The sequence below is a fragment of the Rhineura floridana genome, chromosome 19 (genome assembly GCF_030035675.1).
Source record: "Rhineura floridana isolate rRhiFlo1 chromosome 19, rRhiFlo1.hap2, whole genome shotgun sequence".
NCBI lineage: Eukaryota > Metazoa > Chordata > Lepidosauria > Squamata > Rhineuridae > Rhineura > Rhineura floridana.
In genome coordinates, this window is record NC_084498.1 from 2,115,031 (window position 1) to 2,138,817 (window position 23,787).

The 23,787-nt window shown below is 47.5% G+C and overlaps 1 protein-coding gene across 5 annotated transcripts in view; it reads right to left on the bottom strand.

Annotated features, from left to right (window-relative positions):
* Window positions 1-23,122, bottom strand: part of GRK3 (G protein-coupled receptor kinase 3) — a 115,589-nt gene extending 92,467 nt beyond the window's left edge. For 2 of the 5 annotated variants that reach the window (XM_061602680.1, XM_061602678.1), the window contains exons 1-2: window positions 22,948-23,096; window positions 817-1,049 (exon numbers count right to left, since the gene is read on the bottom strand). In XM_061602680.1, the coding sequence (XP_061458664.1) occupies window positions 817-1,049; window positions 22,948-23,013 (299 nt within the window). In that variant the 5' untranslated portion in view covers window positions 23,014-23,096. Of the gene's footprint in view, window positions 1-816; window positions 2,280-22,947 lie in introns of all 5 variants that reach the window. The other 3 variants (XM_061602679.1, XM_061602682.1, XM_061602681.1) reach the window with 3 other exon arrangements.
* Window positions 23,123-23,787: the final 665 nt, after the last annotated feature.

The following is a 23,787-nucleotide window of genomic DNA, read 5'->3' on the forward strand; positions in this document are numbered from 1 at the left end:
GCGGATGATGATGATGATGATGATGATGATGATATAATAATACAGGACAAAGGCTGCAGATACTTCTCCAGAGGTCCAGGGAAGCCAAGGAAGTATCACTGGACCAACATTGGGAGGGTGTCTTTGTATGTACGGGGACAGGGTAGATGATCTTGGGCTGTCTCATAAGTGTGTAAAGAGTAATCTAAGGGGAATGCAAAGACCAGAAGGGGTGCACCCCCATTTGAAGGTAATCCAAGAGGGCCACATGGGGGCATCCATGCAATCCTTCCTTTGTCTCACATTCACTTCCCCCCCCTCAAAAAAACTCTGGGAGGTCCAATTTGGGGGGGAGACAATATTTGTCACTGAGATATTGGAGGAAGTGTTCTAGTTAGCATGCTGTGGCTCCAATGCGGGGGGGGGGGCAGATTTAGAGGAAGGTCCCTACTCCTTCCATTGCCTCTCCTCATCCCACCTGACACACACACCCCTGCTGTGTAAGGGTCCAATATTTAGGAGGGGGGCAGTTTGCAGCAGAAAAATGTCAAGGAGATCTCCTATAAGAAAGTGATGTTGGAGATGGGTAAGGGGGGTCCATCCTGGCTAACCCCTCTCCCCCTCCCTCAGCAGTCATGGGGGCAAGTGACTAGAATATTGGGGAGGGATGTTTAGGTTAGGAGAGGGGATGACACATAATTGGGATGCTGGGAGGGGGTCGTCCTGGCCCAACCCAACCCTCCTTGGGGGAGGGTCCCATTGGAGGTGCTTCTGGCCTACCTTCCCCCCAGAAGTGAGTTGGGGGGCATCTTCTAATCCCCGCGTTTCGCATCTCACCTTGGCTCGGGGAGGGCAATCTTCTTGCTGGCGCGAGCAGCCGGCGAACTCTTGCTCTTCTCCATGGCCATGAGGTAGCTCACGTCCGCCAGCACAGCCTCCAGGTCCGCCATCTTGGCTGCCCACAAAATGGCACCTCCGCCTCTCCTGGGCTGGCCTGGCCTGGCTTCGGCCTGGGTTGCCGCTCTGTGGCCCTTGCCGCTCTTCTCCTCGCTCCACCTGACAAGGGATGACTGGGGGGGCAGACTCCCTCCGTCACCAAGAGACCCCTTCGCAACTAAGCCCCCTTCCTAAAAATGAAGTCCTCCCAGGTCACCCCCTCTCCCTAGCTAACTGCCCTCGCCCCAGTTCCTAATCCCCACTTTCCAACTGAGACTGTAGTTGCCCCCTATCACCCACAAAAGGACCCCCCAAAAAGGTACCACCTCTAACATATAAACTAAGTTTGCTACCCCTTATTTCCCCCACACACACTCTGGGGTCCTCTAAATGACCCCCCCAAACACACACACAGAAACCCTCAAAGACACCCCCCTTTTCAATTTATGTCCTCCTAACACCCCTCTTCAGGCCCTGACCCCCTAGTTTGCCCTCCCCCAGGTTTCCCCCTAAGTCTTGCTGGTCCCCACCCTCTATATCTGGGGAGGGGGGGCTCGTGGGTCTGCTAGTCCTGGGGGAGCATCCCCCTGCCTGGGAGGATATCGGAGACACCCCCCTTCCCCCCCCCAAGGCAGCGAGACCTTTAAAGGGGCCTCTTTTGCAGCTGCCTCCCCATTGCCAAGCTGCAAAATACGGCAGAGGGGGGCACAGCACGGGCGAGCCCCCTCCCCGGGGCTTTACCATGCAGCTGCTGCCCCCCACCCCACCCCGCTCTCAGCGCCCCTCTCTTGGCGCGGGCAGAAAGGGAAAGAGGCCGGGGGGGTGCATTGCAAAAAGAAAGCGGGGGGAGGGGATAACGGTGCAATTTGAGAACGCAAATGCAGGTAATGCAGCGAGAGGAAAATGCACGCCGGGGGGCGGCAGCCTCCCCCCAAGGCAGCTCTCCCTCCCGCCGCCTTCCAAGTGCCCAGGGAGGGAGGGGAGCGGCTGCCTTCCTGCCGCTCGGGATCCTCCTGCTGCCGCCGCCGCCGCCGCCGCCGCCCCGGTGCAACCGCCCCAACGCAGCTTCCTCGCGCCTGGTCCCGCCGTCCTCCTTGGCAGGCTCCTTGGGCAGCTGCCGCCTCTGCCGCCTGCCGGGGCTGAATCCGGCTCCTCGGTGTACTTCCTCTCCCGGCCCAGGAGGAGGAGGGCGACGGCGGCAGCAGTGGCGCCCGCCAAACTGTGGCGCTGGATCGACTTCGCCGCGGCTCCGGACGGCAACAAGAACCGGAGCCGGTGCGGAATGGGAACCGGGGTGAGGGCTACATCTCCTCCCGCCACATGAACACTCCCAGGAGGAGCACAGGGCAGCAGACAAAAACACTCTAAAACATCATAAAAACAGACTTTAAAATATATTAAAATGTATTGAAAAGATACTAAAACAAAATATCTTTAAAACATTTTTTTAAATAAAAGCTTTAAAAACATTTTTAAAAGCAATTTTTAAAAACATCCTCATCCAGAAACATGAGAAGGCTGTCTTGCACCATGACAGGTCAGCAGCAGTCCATCATTCAGCCCACACCGAGCGGTAGCACCTAATCTCAAGCAAAGAAAAGTCATAACCGCTGCTGCTGAATCCCTTTTTTTAACTGGAGATGGTGCAGATTGAAGCTGGGACTTTCTGCTTACAAAGTGATGTACCGCTGACCTATGGGAACCTCTCTAGAGATCATGGGGGAGAGAGAGAGAAATCCAAGCCTCAGCAGTGATTTCTCAGCAATGCTCAATTCAATATTGCTATTTTTTATTATTGTTGTTGTTGCTGCTGTCGTTGATTACATTTATATCCCACCCTTCCTCCCAGTAGGAGCCCAGGGTGGCAAGCAAAAACACTAAAAACACTCTAAAACATCTTAAAAACAGACTTTAAAGCATGTTAAAACAAAACATCTTTATAAAGCCACTCCAACACAGGCTGGGGTAAGGTCTCTACTTAAAAGGCTTGTTGAAAGAGGAAGGTCTTCAATAGGCGCCAAAAAGATAACAGAGATGGGGCCTGACTAGTATTTAAGGGGAGGGAATTCCACAGAGTGGGTGCTGCCACACTAAAGGTTCATTTCCTATGTTGTGCAGAACAGACCTCCTGATAAGATGGTATCTGCAGGAGGCCCTCACCTGCACAGCGCAGTGATCGACTGGGTATATAAGGGATATGATGGTCTTTCAGGTATCCTGGTCCCAAGCTGCATAGGACTTTGTATACCAAAACCAGAACCTTGAACTTGGCCCAGTAGGTAATGTGCAGCCTTTATTAATTACGATTAATAATAACAGCTGCAACCTTTAATAGATAGATCCAAAGGGTTTTCAACCAGCCAGGTATCATTTTAAAGGTAATTATTTTTAATATGCTCCCCAGTGAGGTCTGCCTAGTGCCCTCATTGACATCTTTTCAATGCCAAGTAAAGGGTTACCTTTTCTCCCAGGCGACTGATAAACAACAACATCTCAGTCTATTGTTAGTGCGCTGCCAAAGTTTCCTGAGGCTATATGGGGGAGGGATGGTGTTTATTGTTTTGTTTTTATAATATATTTATTTGAATTTGTTTTTAATATTTTTGTAAGTTGCTTGGAGACCTTCAGGTATCAAGCACCTAATAAATCTAATAAATAATAATACTGATGATACAAGTGGAATCACAGAGTTGAAAATTACCTCAGAGTTCATCTAATCTAGTGCAGGAAATCCCTGAAAAATGACCATCCAGCTTCTGCTTAAAAAACAGTGAAGGCAAGTCCACACCTTCCAAGGCAGTCTGATCCATTATCAAAGAGCTCATGCCAGCAGGACGTTCTTCTTACTGTTTAGGTTAAATTATCTTTCCTGTAATTTGCACCCACTGGTTCAATGTCTATCCTCTGGGAGCAACATACAGTAAATTTGCTCCATCATCTGTTTGACAGCTGTCAATTACCTCTTAATCGTCTCTTCTCCAGGTGAACCATACCTAACGTCTTCACCTTTTCCTTACAGGACTTGGTCTCCACCATCTTTCTGCTTGTTAGATAATTATCCTTCTGAAACTGCAGTGACTAGAACTGGACACAGCTACAAAAGCTGCAGATGGCAAGCGCCATTTCAACACAAGCCTTCCCTCTTCACTCTCACACAAGTCTAAATACCTCAGCAAATGTGGTGTTTCCTGCCAACTTATATATGCTCCATCTGAAGTGGACGGGGAATCTATGGCCCTCCAGTAATTGCTGGATTCCATCTCCCATCAGCCCCAGCTACCGCGGTCACTGTCAGGGATGATGGGAGTTGTAATCCAACTACAACTGGAGAACTGCACAGGTTCCCCATCATCAAATGTAAATGGACTGCCTTCGAGTCGATTCCGACTTATGGTGATCCTATGAATATGTTTTTCATGGTAAGCAGCATTCAGAGGTGGTTCACCATTGCCTTCCTCTGAGGCTGAGAGGCAGTGACTGGCCCAGAGTCACCCAGTGAGCTTCATGGCTGTGTGGGGATTTGAACCCTGGTCTCCCAGGTCGTAGTCCAACACTTGAACCACTACACCACACTGGCTCTGATCTAAAAATAGAAGTTGCCTTTTTTTCCCCCCCAAAATCTTGTGTTTCAGAAGGAAACAACTAAGTTAAGAAATAGACAATTCCTTTAATTTGTTAACAACTATCATATCAACAGGGTAGGGACAGAGCACACCTGCTCTGCATGCAGAAGGTCCCAGGGTCAGTCGCTGGTGCCTCCAAGCAGGGCTGGGAATATGAGCCCTTCCTGAAACCCTACAGAGTCGCTGCCAGTTAGGCAGTACCAAGCGACATGGGCCATTTGGCGTATATACATAAGGCGGTTTCCAATCCTCCTCCTCCTGAGATAACTAAGTGCTATATATATATTAAAAAACATGTTTACAGCCAAACTGGAGATTCAAGCTGGGGCTTCACTCTCCCGCTGTGTCACGTGCCTTACCAACTGCTTCCTAATAAATGTGAAAGAACTGATAATTGTAGGAAATTTCTACACTGGATAACTTTCCCCCCCTAAGCTATTTAACAATAAGATTTTTAACAACATTTTGCTTTTTTGTGTGCCCAGAGCTGGCACAGTAAAATCAAGTTATCTGGTGTGCCTTAATTCATTTTCTACAAGTCCGCTGTGGTGTTGCCATCTGTCCTTCCCTTGATGAAAAATATATCTTTTATAACTTTTCTAAGCAATGCCCTCAAGTCTGCAAAGGATTCTGTGCAGCCAACAGCTGCCAGGTATCCGCTGGTGGGTACCTACTCTCTGGTTCAAGGGCAGACTTTTTAATTTTATTTATATTTGCTTACAGTGAGTATAGTTTAACATTTGTTCTGCACCAGCATTATACTAGGTTCTGAAACATTAAAGTGATGTAGGCCTCACTCAAATATTTTATTAAGCTGAAATATGTTTTTGGAAATGTATTGAAATTTTGAAATTCAGGGTCTCCATTTGAAAACTGATCTCAACATTCAAAATTTGAGGGCATGTTGGCAGTCACTACGTAGCTTAATTAGTTGTGAAATACCCAACATATCATTGCATGCCAACTGTCAAATATCAACTATAGCTATCATTACTATTGATGTACATGGCACTTTACAGAGTCACGTTAGCAACAACAACAAAAAACTCCTCCTGTCCCAGGAAGCTTATAATTTTAAAATCAAATATAGCTTAATATCAGATAAAAAACACAAAACAACAAAGTCCTGAAGTCAACCTTTGGAACTAGAAGAACTAATGCAGTGTGGTGGGGAACCTGCCGCCCACAGGCCTAATTAAACCAGCATGTTGCATGTGTATGTCTGAACCTCCAATGCGTGTTTACCTACTAGAGAGCAAAACATAACCCCAAGAGCATAATGGAATTTTTTGCTGGAATTAAAACTTGCACATTGCTCTAAATGCATGTAATTCCACCCATAATAGCTCAAGAACATTCACAAATAAAAGGTAAAATAAAGGTTTGTTTATTAAAAGAGGAAATAGGAAAAAAAATATAGCATTTCAGTTACGTATATCGATACAGGCAGCATTCTAACTAATACATTCACACACTAGAGCTGTAAGAGAATAGAGAGACCTTATACCTATTCACACCCAAGATTTGCAAACACATAGACTCATCCTACCAGAAACAAAGGAAATGTACATTTCCTGAAGTTTATCAAGACTCAAAGTCAGGAATAAGACTTCTATGCCTAGTGAGGGTTAAGCTGTCCCTTTCTAAATGACCTGCAGCCAGATACAAAAGATTTCACCCTTCCTCGCCCCAAAATACACATACCCCTTTACAGGCAGGAATCCTAATTTAGCCAGCAAGGCCATTTTGCCCAAGCCGCCCCCACCTGCCATCATGTGTGATCTCAGCTGCAGGGCAAGTAAAGACGAGGCTGCAAAGGACTAATTAGGAGCCGGAAAGGGTGCTCCCTTTTATTCCTTAACAAGTGAGGCTTGTGTTTGTCACCTTTTAAATTTGGCGCCAAATACAATCTCAGATGAGATTAGTTCCCAATCAGAGATCCCAAGTGCAGCTGCTCCCTGCTGTAAACTCCATGGGGATCAGCAGGGAGTTCCCAAGTGCGCCCAGTCCTTGCAAAAGCAGAGCTGGTGGTGCCTGCAGGTCCCACGTTGGCAGGAATCTTCCTTTGCAGCTCGACTTGATTCCAATCCAGGCTGCAAAGGAAGAAGGGAAAGACTCAGGAACACATTTAGAGCTCACTCACAACTATTTCCTTTGAAGCTGGGTCACCTGTCATGGTGACATGAGGTGAGTGACTGTGCCCCTGTCCAAATGGCATGCAGGGGAGCTCAAGATCCAGCCTGCTAGTTACTGGCAAATCCGTTCTGCATCTTTGTCATGATTATATCACATTATTCATTGCCATGCCAACATGATGAGTTAATTCTCAGGTCTTGATCTCTGTATCTAGTGGCAGCTGGTAGCCAATGCACTGGGTTGGGCTGCTATGAGGCCAGGGAGGTAAGGCCAATGAGCTGTCGGTCACAAGGGGGTGACCAAGTTGTTCTGCTTTTCTCATCCTCCTCCGCCTCCATTGCAAAGCTGTCGTGGACATTTAAGCATTGCAGTTTTGCAAATAGTTGTTGTTGTTGTTATGTGCCTTCAGGTCAATTATGACTTATGGCAACCCTATGAATCACTGACCTCCAAGAGCATCTGTCATGAACCACCCTGTTCAGATCTTGTAAGGTCAGGTCTGTGGCTTCCTTTATGGAATCAATCCATCTCTTGTTTCGCCTTCCTCTTTTTCTACTCCCTTCTGTTTTTCCTAGCATTATTAGCACCTAACTAAACAGAAAAGTGTCTCACTTTGGTTCTGAAGGGGTCCCTGCTGTCACAGTTTCTAGTGTAGGCTCATGCCAAAGAAGATGTACATAAGCCCCACTGACTTCCATGGGGATTGCTCCCTGATAAGCATGTACAGGATTGCAGCCTGAATTGGTTAGTCTTAAAGGTGCCACACAGGACCGCTAACAAGGGACTGCATACATTTATTATTATTTGTTAGATTTATTAGATTTATATCCTCCCAGTAGGAGCTCAGTTTCCAAACCTATGGGAAAATATTATTCCCCTTCTCCAGCTTACTGAATTCTACGTCTTTTTTCCAGAATGTGGAATAAGGCCGAGTGATATTAAGCGGCTTGGAACCTGGGAGACTAGGGTTAAAATCAGCCATGAAACTTACTGACCTTGGGCCAGTCACCGTCTCTCAGCCTAACCTACCTCACAGGGTTGCTGTGAGGATAACATGGGACAAAGTAAACCCATAAATGCCACCATGAGCTCCTTGGAGGAAAAGTGGAATGGACATAAATGTAAAGCTGAAAAATATGGAATAAATCAAATACAAAAATTGCAGCCCAGCCTGCCTGCCCCTGATTTTGAATCAGGGGAGGGGGGCAGGTTTGGAATCATGGGAAAAGCCCAACCTAAAAATCAAAGAAAAAAGAATTTGGGACACCATCAGAGTATTCAGGCCTACAAGCATTGGGCTTTACATGTAGGCCCTCCTCAGCAAATGCAATGTGCCTGCTTGGGCAGGCTTGCCTGGGTGGCGGTGTGCAGGCAGGGTGCAGTCCATGGTCCCCTGCTACATATAGGCTCTGCACGCCCAGCTCTCATCTGAACCATCCTCTGCACAATCCTACTTTCTGTAATAAAAGTTTGCCGAAGTGTTTTATAATTTTTTAGCCTCACAACAACCATGTAAGGTATATCATGGTACAATTTCAGCAGAACAGCAAGAACAGTTCTAGCACCCTAAAGACTAACAAATTTATTGTGGCATAAGTTTTTGAGGGCTAAAGTCCACTTCATCATATGCATCATTCCTGGTAATCCATGAAAGTTTATGGAATAATATATTTGCTAGCCTCTAAAGTGCTACTTGATTTCTGTTCCATTTCTGCTGTAAGCCATGACTAGTTGGCTGCCCCTTTGATTGAAAGGGTATCACAATAAAGTATCCAACATCACACAATGAGCCAGTGACAGAGAAGAGGATTTTTAAGTTCTTCAGAGCCTCTGTTGTGTTTGTTTTTTAAAGGTATAACGGCAAGGAGGTTCTTGCCAATTAGTTTATTGAGAAGGAAAATGTGCAGGCAATATTATTTCCTTTCAAAGTGTGATGCAGCCTAAGAGACTTAACAATCAGCACCACCAACTCCTCCTTGCAAACCACAGCCTCCTCTCAGACTTGAGCAGGGGAGACATGATGCAAAACAATGAGCCTCAGAAACAAATGCCATGACCATGCACAGAGTGCACCTGCCTCACCAATGAGGAACCTCTGTTTGTATTTAACATGATTCCACAACAGGTATCCTTTGTATAAACTGTACATCTTATAATCACCACAGTAGAAGCGCCTGCTGGATCAGGCTACAGGCCCATCTAGTCCAACATCCTGTTCTCACAGAAGCTAAACACACACTCTGCATTTTCTAAACCTAAAGAAAAACATCAATGCAAAGCCTCCATACTTCTCTCAAACCTAGAAACACATACAAACCCTACAGTTCCAATAACACACGTGTTGAAAGTTACAGCATACATAGAAGCCACCCACGATTTCTCCTCCCCTATTCACATAAATAAATGCAAATGATTAAGTAAAAATAGATATTTATAGAAATATATACACTCTATCCACCTTTACTCTCTCTTAACAAATATTAATGAAAAACAAACTGCTCGAACTAGCAACTATACCCTTCTCCTGGCTAGCTACAAAGAAAATGCTTTGATGTGTAACCTTCAAGGAAACAGCTCTGAGCATGCCTGGGCTGCTCTTCAAGGCAGCCCTACTAGGCCTATACTGAGGCCTCATAACACCAGACAGGAGGGGAAAGGTTCACAACTGGGTTGGAAAACTGGCAGCCCTACGACTCGATTTTCACAATTTTTTCCCGCCCAGAGATATGTGGGAGGGACCTCTTTGCCATAGCTATACCTTCGGATGAAGATTTGCTGAGTGCTACAAAGTCTTGATTGGCCAGAGACCAGTAGATCGACAGAAATCCATTCAGAGGAGTGCAAATAAAAGTACAAAATGTGTGTGGGTCAGGAAAGAGTGCATGGGTCTAAGACAGTGAGGAAGAAATTTACAAAAGTTGTTTGGCATTCCCCTTGGGAGGGCTGTGCCCCAGTAGCCTTAATGGAACACCCTCCGCTGTCTGCATCCATCTTTCAGCAAGACACATTCCCAACAAAAAAATCAGCCACACTGTTCTTCCTCTGTTGTTGCTAAATATCAAAACCACCATCTAATTGGTGAGCAAGAAGAAAAACAAAGAGCAACCCATTAGTAGCAGCACCTTAATAGCCCTGCTTTACAGAGATTTATTTTCCCTAAAAAATAATAATAATGACATTACTAAATTGATTAGGATCATGGGGGATTATGGGCAGCATCAGATATGTTCCATTTTGTATCCCTTCACTGACTTTCTTGGCATAATTGTCTGGTGTTTCAGTGGAATACAACCCTACGTGAACATTTTAATAATTTCTGAGAACAGGCACACTAAACGAGGACTGCAGGAGGGAGAGAAAGGACGATGGGTTTGGGGGCTATGTTGTTATCAAAGGAAGACATTTCTAATTAATTTAGTTTATATTGGCAAGACAAATAAATATATAAATTACAGCAAGCTATTCAAGATTTGGTGTAATACAACTTAGGGCACCTGGGGTGCTGTAGCGCCTGGGTGGTCTGAAGGTAGATCTCAGGATCTACTAGTAGATCTCTGGCTGATTTAGGAACAGAGGAAGCTGCCTTTTACCAAGTCAGACCCTTGGCCCACCTAGCTCAATACTGTCTACACTGGCTGGCAGCAGCTCTCCAGGGTTTCAGGCAGGAGTCTCTCCCAGCCCTCCCCGGAGATGCCGCCATTGGCAGTTGAACTTGAGGCCTTCTGCGTACAAGGCAGGCGCTCTGCCACTGAGCTACGGCCCTCCCCAATTCCCCTGATTTGCAGAAAATCAGGAAGGATTTCTGACGCCCAATTCTTTAGCATCAGCAGCGTCCAACAAGTCAGGCGTCTGCTGCAGTGGACGGGACCTTTGCATATTGAGCCTGCAGCAGAGCCAACAATGGCTCCCTGCCCCTCCTCTCCTACAGTCACTTATTCAATCCGCAAGGACAGCTGTTTTGCTAGTCCAAGAGAAAGGAGTATCTGGTGAAGCTGATGGGCAATTGCTCCTGAAATGCAAGCAATGAATGCCAGAGATATCTGGGGGGTGGGGGTGGCGGCATACAGCCACAGGAGAAAGAGAAGGAGGCAAAGGGGAAGCTGTGGGGAGGGGGCGGAGGTCAAAGGGTGGCATGCTAATATTTCACACTGTGGACAACATCTTCCCACCTTCTGGATGCTGTATCTGTTTACAATAGCTTTGCCCCACCCCTCCCCACTTTAAAAGCCACAAGTGAGTTTGCCCATTTGATTCAAAGATATATAGCTGTAGGCATCTTCCATGATGTGTGTCATCATCAACAGTTCAAAATATTAACGCAGCAGCAGCAGCAGCACTCTAACTGCTTTGGGGTTCTTGTGCATGCATTCACATGCACCTACACAACCGCCCCCCGCCCCCCAATTAGACATGTCACTTTAGCAGACCTTGGAAAGGCAGGGGGGCTTAACCCGTAAGAACAACTCTTCTACAGACTCACACTAACACTTTCAAAATGCAAAAACAGGATAAAAATGGACACAGTGATTTACCAGGAACATATCCCAGAAAACAGAGTCAGTGGGACCTCCAGGTAGGGCTGGGGCACATTTCTGCCTGAAACTGTGGAAAGCCACTGCCAGTCAACGTAGACCAGAGGTGGGGAACGCTTTTTAGGCTGAGGGCCACTTTCTCTCGTGGGCAGTCTTCCAGGGGCCACAGGGAAGTGTCGGGTGCCAGAGGCAAAAGTGGGTGCAGCAAATAGATGCAACTCTGACCAGCAGGCTCCATTCCAGCCATGTGGGTCCAATTTTCCCATCCACCCGCACCTCTTCATCCACCAGCCAGGTAAGCAGCAGGCATCCTCACAGTTCAAGGGTACGTTTCCCTGAGGCAAACTGTAGGAGAGCACAGGTGAGGGCCAGCGAGAGGGTCTGACCTGCTAACTAAAATATGTAACTTGTCCCTCGGGTCCTTCTCTGTGCCTGAGGACTGGAAAGTGGCAAATGTAATGCCAATACTCAAAAAGGGATCCAGAGGGGATCCCGGAAATTACAGGCCAGTTAGCTTAACTTCTGTCCCTGGAAAACTGGTAGAAAGTATTATTAAAGCTAGATTAACTAAGCACATAGAAAAACAAGCCTTGCTGAAGCAGAGCCAGCATGGCTTCTCCAAGGGAAAGTCCTGTCTCAGTAACCTATTAGAATTCTTTGAGAGTGTCAACAAGCATATAGATAGAGGTGATCCAGTGGACATAGTGTACTTAGACTTTCAAAAAGCTTTTGACAAGGTACCTCACCAAAGACTTCTGAGGAAGCTTAGCAGTCATGGAATAAGAGGAGAGGTCCTCTTGTGGATAAGGAATTGGTTAAGAAGCAGAAAGCAGAGAGTAGGAATAAACGGACAGTTCTCCCAATGGAGAGCTGTAGAAAGTGGAGTCCCTCAAGGATCGGTATTGGGACCTGTACTTTTCAACTTGTTCATTAATGACCTAGAATTAGGAGTGAGCAGTGAAGTGGCCAAGTTTGCTGATGACACTAAATTGTTCAGGGTTGTTAAAACAAAAAGGGATTGCGAAGAGCTCCAAAAAGACCTCTCCAAACTGAGTGAATGGGCAGAAAAATGGCAAATGCAATTCAATATAAACAAGTGTAAAATTATGCATATTGGAGCAAAAAATCTGAATATCACATATACGCTCATGGGGTCTGAACTGGCAGTGACCGACCAGGAGAGAGACCTCGGGGTTGTAGTGGACAACACGATGAAAATGTCGACCCAGTGTGCGGCAGCTGTGAAAAAGGCAAATTCCATGCTAGTGATAATTAGGAAAGGTATTGAAAATAAAACAGCCGATATCATAATGCCGTTGTATAAATCTATGGTGCGGCCGCATTTGGAATACTGTGTACAGTTCTGGTCGCCTCATCTCAGAAAGGATATTATAGAGTTGGAGACGGTTCAGAAGAGGGCAACCAGAATGATCAAGGGGATGGAGCGACTCTCTTACGAGGAAAGGTTGCAGCATTTGGGGCTTTTTAGTTTAGAGAAAAGGCGGGTCAGAGGAGACATGATAGAAGTGTATAAAATTATGCATGGCATTGAGAAAGTGGATAGAGAAAAGTTCTTCTCCCTCTCTCATAATACTAGAACTCGTGGACATTCAAAGAAGCTGAATGTTGAAAGATTCAGGACAGACAAAAGGAGTACTTCTTTACTCAGCGCATAGTTAAACTATGGAATTTGCTCCCACAAGATGCAGTAATGGCCACCAGCTTGGATGGCTTTAAAAGAAGATTAGACAAATTCATGGAGGACAGGGCTATCAATGGCTACTAGCCGTGATGGCTGTGCTCTGCCACCCTAGTCAGAGGCAGCATGCTTCTGAAAACCAGTTGCCGGAAGCCTCAGGAGGGGAGAGTGTTCTTGCACTCGGGTCCTGCTTGCGGGCTTCCCCCAGGCACCTGGTTGGCCACTGTGAGAACAGGATGCTGGACTAGATGGGCCACTGGCCTGATCCAGCAGGCTCTTCTTATGTTCTTATGACCTTGGGAGAGTCTCCAGGACTTAACAGAGAGGCTCAGAAAAGGACACTGTCTTCTGTGGAGAAGAGCGGCAGCTCAGTGGTAGGGCACACACAGCTCACGAGTTTTATTGAAAATAAAACTGCTGACATAATGCCGTTATACAAATCTATGGTGCAGCCACATTTGGAATACTGTGTGCAGTTCTGGTCGCCTCACCTTGAAAAGGACATTGTGGAGCTGGAAACATCTCAGAAAAGGGCAACCAGAATGATCAAGGGGATGGAACGATGTCCCTTTGAGGAAAGGTTGCAGCATTTGGGGCTTTTTAATTTAGAGGAAAGGCAAGTGAGAGGGGACACGCTAGAAGTATATAAAATTAGATGTGGCATGGAGAAAATGGATGGAGAAGCAGTGACGGCCACCAACTTGGGTGGTTTAAAGGAGGATTAGACAGATTCACAGATAAGGCTACTAACCATTATGGCTATGCTCTGCCACCACAGTAAGAGTTAGTAGGCTTCTGAGTACCAGTTGCTGGAAACCACAGGAGGGGAAAGTGCTCCGGTATTTGCAGGTGTTTCACAGGTGCCTGGTTGGCCACTTGGCCTCATCCAGCAGGCTCTTCATATGTGCTTGTGAAAAAGGCCCCAAGGTCAGTCCCTGCTACCTCCCGTCAGAAGAATTTCAGTAGCAGCCAAGGATGGGGAAAGATTCCAGTCTGAAACTGGAGAGCTTCTGCCAGCCAACGGAGACAATAGCAGGCTAGATGAACCAGCGGTTTGACAGGTTCCTTTGCTCGAGTGCTTGCACAAATGCTTGCACTGCTGAGGTTTTTTCATGCACTTTAGTGAGTATGGCAAAAGCATTCTGCGTTATGTGCTTGGGAATGCATCATATCCTTGCGATCTCCTTGGAAATTCATGGAAATGTATCGTTCTTTCATGCCAATAAAGCAGGGCTGGCATCAGGGGCCAGCCTGAGCAGGCATCTTCCAAGGGACGACACCCCAGCAGGGGAGGCACTGTTGAGAGCCTCCCACCCCAGATCTCTTCACCACTGCATGCTCCATTTGTGCTCCAATTGCAGGCCACCCTATGCATCCCCCCCGGAACAGGATAACATTGCCATACAGGCAGCGATCCCCCTGCTTGAGAGAACAGGCTCTTATGTGCACCTAGGCACCCGGTTTCCATGAGTTATGTGGCAGCACACCTGGGGGTTCTATGTCAGATGTGCAGAGTTCCTTGGCAGGCCAGTCAATGTGGACAGGGGGCAGGGGTGGGGTCCATCATAGTTTGGTTGTAGAACTTCTGCTGTGCACGCAGAAGATCTCAGGTGGGCTCAGTTTCCAGACAAAAGACAAAATGGTTTTTTTGTAAGCCGCCTTGAGGGCCTTTGGCCTAAAGGCGGGGTAATAATAATAATAATAATAACAATAATAATAATAATAATAACGGCACTCAGAGGCTAGGGACCACATAAATAGTAGGAGGCAGCTTATACTGAAGGGTCCTAGCTGAGTGGCAGAGTTTATTTATTTATTTAAATATTTCCATCCCGCCCTTCTACCCTACAACAGGGCACTCAGGGCAGCTACAATAAAATTGCACACATATTAAAATGCACAGAATACAATTAAAATATATAAAATGCATTATGCATACATGTATATATGTGCATATACATATGAGGGAGTGAGAATAAAAGGACTTAAAAGATAAAAATAAGAGATAAAAAAAATTTAAACAGTGTCAGGCTGACCCATCAGTCCCAACCAAAGGCTCTCCGGAACAAAATAGTTTTTGCAGGTTTCCGGGAAGTTCAGTCCCTGGAGTCTCTAGCTAAAAGAGGCGGGGGGGGGGAGGATGGGTAAGGGATGTATCCCTGGATTGCTGCTGCTAGTCAGAGGAGGCAATACTGGGGTAGATGGACAGAAGAGCCTGCCCTGTCTACAGGGCAGCTTCTAGTGTTCCTAGGGAAGAACCCGGAGCTCAGTACATGTCTGGCACAAAAAGGGACCCAGGTTCAATCCCCAGTGATAAATATCAAGTAGAAGGTGGCAGAAAAGTTATTTCTCTGCCTAGGAAGAGCCTGGGTGGTAGAAAATGCTAGGCAGCAGGGCTGGCGTCAAGGCTTGGCATAATGGGGCATCAGCCAAGGGCCCATACTCCAGCACAGGGCCCGCCAATAAGCACTTTCCAGATCTGTGTCTCCCCTTCCTCATTGCAACCCGATTGCTTGTCCGCCCACCTCGCGCTCTGATCGAGGCAACGGTGGCAGTGAGGAGGAGGATCAGGAGGTGCTGGTGCTCTCATTTGTGGCTCTCTGCCTAGCAAAGAAGCAGCTGGCAGCCATGATGAGGAAAAGAGGAGCAGCAGCCAGAGCTGGTGATAATGGGAGGCAGGCTCACTGAGAAAGCTGGCACTGAGGGAGGGAGAGACAGAAAACCAGCATGGGACTTTTAATTACGAGAACAGTGCGCCGCACACCAGGGCCAGCACCAACTCCTGGCATTCTTGGGCAGCCTCCCTCTTAAAAAATAAATGTGCTGGCCTAGCATCTCAGCAGCACTTGGTGGCTGGGTCTATTGTCCTTTGAATTCCTCACAATGCCCCGGATTTAGCGTCACTCTTTGATACTAGTATCAAAGGGTGCTAGATCCTGCTGCCCAACCCGCTGTGGAGGAATCCTGCCACCACAGGCAGGTACACCTTCCAGCACCCATAGGTAGAGGAGGGTCACGGGACACTTTGCCCCAAATGGAAATGGACTGGGTGGGGACCTGTGGATCTTATCCAGATATTGCTGCGCTCCTACTCCTATCAACCCCAGACAGCATGGCCAATAGCCAGGGAAGATGGAAGTTGGAGTCCAACAATAGTGAAGGCACCAGTTTCCTCAGCTGTGTTCTAGACTTAGTATTACAAGCTTTTCCTCATCGTTTGGGTTGCCGCTTTATGCCCTGTTTGCATAAAGTCTGGCAAAGAGGGTCAGCAGCAGTCAGAGCAGGGGAGGTCTTCAGACAGAGGCATCTCCTGGGGATGCCCTTGGTCTGGGTTCCCTTCACTCAGCAGAAGTTCAGACTAAACAGCCTACAAAGCATCACCAACTCTACTTCTATGATGTCATCCCTGGATGGATGGGAGAGGCCGCTCCCTCCCGCTGCCCTGCGGGCACCAGCTGTATTTTGCTGGCTTCTGGAGCTATTGACCAGCCTCATGATTATTCTCTCACAACTGGCTGAATGACTGAAGGATGACCTCTCTTGCTGAAACACATAATAAAGGAGCCCAGATCTAATTTGGAACCAAGCAGCAGCATCCAAAGGCTTCGCCTTCCCTTCCTCTATAATTAGATTGCCAACACTGAAGCAAGTTTTCCATCAAGCATCTCGTCGAAACACAAAAACCTCAAAGCCCTCCAGAATGAGGGCGCATACGTTTCTGGCACAAGACCAAGGCAAGCGTCTTTGATGCCTGCTAAGTTATCCAGTTGAGTTAATGCCAGGGAAGCGGAGAGAAAAGTGTCCCTGAGGCAAAGCTGCAATCTGTGGCTTCATCCATGAATGCATGCAATGGTAGATGGTGCTCAAAATAAATCTTTGGGGAGTTGCATTCCTGAGGGGGGGGAGAAGAGTGGATCACCCAGAGGATTTCCTGCTCTCAATGAAGAAAGAACCATCTGAGCCTCGCAGTGCTAATTATAGTACTAATCGCCTTCTAGGATAGTCCACTAAAACCCTTGGGAATGATGCTAGTCAAGTCTTGAACCATCACAGGGGCTGGTAAGGCTACAGATTCCTTGTCCCCAGTTGGTTTAGGGTAGAAATGGCAGAGAAAAGGAAACTGCTATATGCAGGGCCCTGAAGGCAATTTAATAACAACTCAGCAATGAGCATTTCTGTAGCACTTTCTGAACGTTCAAAGGAAGTCTGCACACCTCCAGCTAAGGTGGCCATGTGCCCTATTCTACAGAGACCAGTCTGCTATTTGAAAGGAGTCCGCAGTTGGAAGGGTTACTCAGTCCAAGTCCAGTTTAAACATAAAGAACCATCAGAAGTGAAAGAAAGAGGGGCCTTGAAGCTGCCCATGAACAGCACCTAGGCAATGGACTGGACAGGCACACAACTCACCTGGTCACAGAGACACAGGGAGTTGCCTTACACCAAGTGATAGTGCACTGTTATCATCACTGGCCAACTGTGGCTCCCCGGGGTTTCAGGCAGGGGCCAAGGACTGAACCAGGAGCTTCCTGCATGCAGATGGTGCTCCACAAGTCTTCCCCTTCTTTTAGCTCTGGAGTCCTTAGGGCAGGGATGTCATCCCCACATTGCAGTAAGGGGTGACGCAAAAGAAGTGTATAAGATGATGCATGGCATGGAGAAAGCGGGCAGAGGAAAGGTTTTCTCCCTCTCTCCTAACACTAAAACTCATGGACATCCAATGAAGCTGAACGTTGGAAGATTCGGGACAGAGAAAGGAAAGGAGTCCACACAGAACATGGTTAATCCGCTCCCACAGGAGGCACTGATGGCCACCAATTTGGATGGCTGTAAATGAGGATTAGACAAATTCATGGAGGAGAAGCCTATCAATGGCTTCTGCTAGCCACAATAGCTATGCTCTGCCTCCACAGTCAAAGGTGGTATGCTTCTGAATACCAGCTGCTGGAAACCGCCGGAGGGGAGAGCGCTCTTGCACTCGGGTTCTGCTTGCGGCTTCCCATAACAGGCATCTGGTTGACCACCATGAGATGCTGGACTTAGATGGGCCAGCAGCCTGATCCAGCGGGCTCTTCCTATGTTCTTATTGCAGGAGAAGGCAGGCAGCGCAATGACTGCCAGAGGCTGAGAGTTGGGACTTCACCAAAGGCTGCCTACTGAGTTTATCATGGCAAAGGTCAGGTTCAAAGTGTGGGCTTCCCACACCACAGTTCAGCCACGACACTCTACCAACCGTCAGTGATATGTGGCTCGTATCAACTGTGTGCAGGACTACCATCCTGGACAGTTGCTAGGGCTTATCGTGCCCTAGCAGGCTTACCACTGAAGCCAGCCCTAGGCCTTTGCACTGGTGGGTGGGCACCCACCATTTTAATTAACCCCAACATCCTGGAATGATGCCTGATGGAGGCCACAGCTCTGCTACCACCATCAGCAAGTACGCCCGCTAGGGAGTACGCTGGAGCCAGCCCCAAAGAATCAGGAGCCTAAGAGCCCTGCAGCTAGATCAGACCCAAGGGACCCGTCTAGTCCAGACTGCTGTTTTCACAGGGGCCATCCAGATACTTCTAGGAACCCCACAAGCAGGGCCTGAGGGCAACAGCAGCACTCTCCCCACTTCAGCCCCCCAGGAACTAGTATTCAGAGGCATACTGTTCCAAAACTGGAGGTAACATAGCCATCCTGGCTAGTAGCCATGGGTAGCTTTATCCTCCATGAATATATCTAATCCTCTTATAAAAGCACCCAAGTTAGGGGCCATCACTGTCTCTTGTGGGGGCAAATTCCACATGCTAACTGCATGCTGTGTGAAGAAGCACCCCCTTTCGTCTGTCCTGAATCTTCCAACATTCACCTTCATTGGATGGTTACACTGGATTCTAGGATGGTGAGGGAGGGAGAAAACTTCTATCTGTCCAGATTCTCCACACCAGGCATAATTTTACACCTTTCTATCATGTCTCCTGTTACTCGTTTTTTCCCTGAACTAAAAAGCCCCAGATGTTGTAACCTTTCCCCATAGGGGAGTTCCTCCATCCCCTTGATCATTTTGGTGGCCCTTTTCTGACCTTTTCCTAGCTCTACAATATTGTGGTGACCAGAACCATACACTAGGCCTGTGCACTGGATTCGGCCAGTGCCCAAGCCAAATGGAGCCCATTCCAAGTGCTCGGCTGAGTCAGTTTCAGACAGCCAGATAGATGACCCAAAGTGATCCGAGGCTGTTGGGGAGAACCATTGGGAAGGAGATATTGCCAGCTTTATTTTCAATCCCTTTCCTAATAATCCCTATCCTGGGATCCCTACCTTTCCCACACTGGGTTGGCATCCTCATTGAGCTATCCACCATGACCTCAAGATCTCTTTCCTGATCAGTACACCTATTTTTACATAATGTTATGGGTTTGGGGTTGAGATGGATGAGTTCTATGAGTCCCTTCCAGCCTCTGATTTGGAACTCTGCACCTGGGGGTGAGAAACCCACTCTGCTGGTCAGATGAGTTCCCTTTGTTAGTCTAATAGAGTGGCCAGGTGAGTTAATGGGCCTATCAAGTGCCCATTAACTGGGCCAGGGAGATCCTGTTGTTATTGAAACTCTTCAGGAGAGCCCCCCCCCTCCTGAGGGCAAGGAGAGGCATGAGGTTTGGATGAAGTCAGAGGAAAGGCTGGGAACTGGAGGCAGGCAGAGAGACTGGCTCTCTGCACCATGGCTCTGGGGTGCCTCCTGTAACCCTGATGGAAAAGCAAGATATTGGACTGCTGATGCCTTGAATCCCTCCATCCTAAGCTCAGGTTGGAGTGTGTGTAAATAAATAAACCATATTTCATAAAGACACCACAGTCTCAGCTGACCTTCTTTCCAAGGAAACCAAACCCTGGGTGAGCGCAGGGACCCCTGGAGATGTCTCACCGCTCAGAGATTGGGGTGGTGCGCAACAATAATATCAGAGATGATGTTAAAGCACACACACACTCAAAGTATCTCCATTGTTTGCCACTGATCCCCCAAACTATCCAGCCATCCATTTTTTTATATCAGGCCAAAAAATATGGCTGCCGTAAGCACATAAACTGCAGCCGCAGAACCACATTTATTTCTGGACAACCCTCATCTTCAGCACCCAAGACTCAGCTTTCCTTTTGTAATATGAGCCCTCGTTACCATCTCACAGCCAGTTTCCCAGTCTGCTTCCTCTTGGCGTCACCCCTGCCGTCATGCCTCATGGAAGGTCAGGGGGTTCTGCAAGAAGCCTAGATAATGCCCAGTAATCCCCTCACCTCTTGGAGGGATTGCTGCCCACCACTCATGTGATGCATTTCGGAGAAGGAAGCTTAGATCTACTGGCTCAGCACTTCTCAGAAATGTTTGCATGACTTTCCTTCTTTGGGGCAGAAAGAAGAAACTTGCCACCAGCTGTCACCCCATGTGTGTGTGTGGGGGGGGTTGCATCTATATTAATGGTTCTCTGTGGCTGACCATTTTTACCATTTAACTGACCATTTAACTGACGAAGGAATCATCGTCATCCCACAGTGGATTTTGGAGAACATGCTATGAAAGCAAGACAAACCTCATTAACTGCAGGAAGGAAGGAGGCAGGCAGCTGGGCAATTTTGAAGACGTGTCCAACCTTCCTCTTCTTAGGATTTTTTTTTTCCAAACTGCAAAGCCAGATATCTTAGAAACGAAGGAACAACTCTCCTGACAGCTACATTTTCTCACAAGTAGCATTTTAAAAAAGGTGGAGTGCTGCTGAGTAGGCGAGGAAGAAAGGGGAAAAGAAACTAAATTCACAACTCAGGAAGGCCACGTGACTTCCTCTCCCATAATACAAGAACCTGGGAACTCCCAATGAAATGGATGGGCAAGGAAACCCGGGAGCAGTCCAAAGGAAGTACCTCTGAACAGAATGCATAGTTAGCCTATGGAATTCCCTGCCACAAGATGTGGCGACGGTCACTAGCTTAAATAGTTTTTAAAGGGACTTAAATAAAGTCACAAAGAAGGCGAGGTCTGTCGGTAGCTAAATGGACCTTCTACGACCAGAGGCAGACTACTACTGAATTCAAGGGGGGAGCTGTTTGCCTTGATGTCCAGCTTGAGGGCTTTTTTGGAGGCACCTGGATGGCCAGTGTGGGAAGGAGGCAGCTGGACTAGGTGGGCCCTCTTTGGTCTGATCCAGCTGCAACGCTCTGTTTCTGGTGTTCTTACCTGGCCAGATGTGCTCCCAGAAGGGCACCTGCCAGTTTCTCTGCAGTGGCATCTCCACACAGCACCATGAAGGGCGAAGGATACACACACACACACAAGGGTGCCAGGCTATGTTGAAAGGGGGTGGGCACAGTTGGTAGATGCTGGAAAAAAATGCACTGATGCTTAGAGTGGAAGGCAGTTGGCTCTCCCAGACTGGCTCAGCAGAAACATGGCCAACAGGGACAGAAATCAACCACCACCAAGAAAGGTGGGCAGGGACTGAAGCTGAACTGAGAGGAGGTGATGAGAGAGGCGGTGATGAGAGAGGCCTCTGTGCGGGGAAAGGGGAACAAGTCATGGCAGAGCTCCAAGGCACAGGAGCTCTGGAAGACAGAGAGGGACATCTCCTGGGATGGTTGGACCCACAGTTTGGAGACCCACAGCAACCTGCTCCTGCCGCTGGACCAAGGGGCTAAAAGGGCACAGGTGCCACTTTTTCTCCCGTTTTGATCTGTGCATAGAGTCACCTTCTCTCTTGTGGGGGTCTGCTTGCATAATGGACTTCTCATTCCATCATAAAACTGCAAATCTTGCTGTCCCAGTTGGTTATAATCTCTCTCGCCCCAAAAACCATCCAAGCCAGCCAGGAGGGGGAACTCCAGCTCCCTCCACAACCACCAATCTCTGGTCATCATCTGCAACTTGGTCCTATAAGATCACCAATAAGAGCAGACTTGGCTACAAGAACTGACCGAGGCTGCTGTGTACATTACACACAACATTTTATTCTGGAATCAATGGAGACCAAGTTCTTGTTTTGTCTATACACGATTGACACCTATTGCATTTTCTTTGTACCTGAAAAGCATTTCTTGACAAACTGGTTTCGTTCCAAAAATAAATGCTCATTGCTGATTAATTCTGCATTACTTTGCAGTGTGTCCATTTGAAGATAGATGTAGGTGGTCCCAGGGATGGGGTGGTGGTGTATCCACACCTGCCCAATGGCATTATAGGCAGGTGTATACCAAGATCTCAAGGGGAGGGTTTTCAAATACATAATCTAATCAAGGGGGGCTCAAATATATGTAAAGTAGCCACACCCATCCATCTCTAGACTGCAGGAACTACAATAAATTTGCATTGAAAGCAGCATGTTGAGGACAAGCATGAGTGATTCTGCATTGTTGAGAAATGCCACATTTTTGTACTACAAATGGGTAAGTATATACACAGCCTTGGAGGCCATCTTGAAGTCCAGACAGGTCCAGCTTGCCAGGTGCAAATGGAGCAACACTCTGACAGACAAAGCCAAGCCCCAGCACTGAGCTAAATGGGCATCAAAATAGCCATCCAGGAAGAAAGGAGCTTGGAGGATGAATCACAAAGGAGACCCTTCTAGATAAGCATCCAGCTGTCCAGGCAGGAAGCTCACAAGCAGAGTATGAATTTGATGACCATCCCTTATTACTTGGCCCCAGATTCTAGTATTTAAAGGAAATGGTCCCTGAACACAGAGGTTTGATTTCGCTATTATAGCTAGTATAATTTGATAAACCTATTTGTATTTGGAAAGTTGCTTGTTTGTCCGTTTGCTCTTCATTTGGACACCCTTTAGGAAATCATAACCAAATGTTGTATCATAGTTCCTGAGATAAAGAAACAGGGTTGTGTTTATGTTTGTATAAAATTGGACACCATTTTGAATCAAGGTAGTGGACTGAGCTTTTCAAAACTGCACTAATTTATAGAATTCCTAAGCAGCGCCAGCTATTGTAATGCTCTGGGAGGGTCCCCTCAGGGGCAAAGGTCCCAGTCCCAGAAATATCAGCTTCTCAACAAAGTACTTACCAATACAGACAGTGCTTCTGGTGCAGCAGAGTCCCAAGAAACAGAGGTCACCCACAGGGAATCCATACAGATAAATATTACCAGGTCTGCCACACACAGAGGAACAACTAGAATCAGGAGCAAGGAGCAGTTTCCTGGAAGGCTCAGAGATGAGGCCTTGTATCCTCTGGCCTTCTAAACCACACCCTGACCACAGCTGTTGGCAGTGGAGGAGTTATCAGGGATTGCTTAGTCATGAGTAGACCCCTTACTTACAAGTAGACTGCCAAATCCGGGACTGTAGACACAATCTGGCCATTACTCTTCAGCCTGGACCCGAAGCATCTGGCACTGGTGCTCTTGGGGACTGGGGGGGCAGCTCCACCACCTCCTCTGATGTTTCCAGAGGTTCTTCCTCAGGCATCAACCCAGAGGGTCCCTCAAGAAGATCCTCAGCATTAGATTCAGGGGCCCTGCCTGCTCCTCAAGGTCCGTATCAGTGGGGTGTCTTGTTCGTCCTCTGGGGGCTCAGGTCCTAGCACCAGGTCAGGGCTAGGCATGACAGGAATGAGGCTGCTAGTCCTCCTTAAGGAAGAAATTGCATCTGAGCAAGTGCAGAGTGCCTTTTCTCTTTGCCTCTCCCCTCACAGTTGAAAGACTGCAGGAAGAGCTTCCAGAAGAGGCAGCCTATAATTTTCCAACAGACTGAAGTCCTGGCTCATCCCATTTTGCAGAACAAGCCAGAGTCCCTTGCCACATCTTGAGGCAGGGAACAGCACCATTCTTCACCATTTGGGGACGGGGGGCTGGTCATTATTTCAAGAAAGATAATAAAACAAGAGTGAGATATACCACCCTATA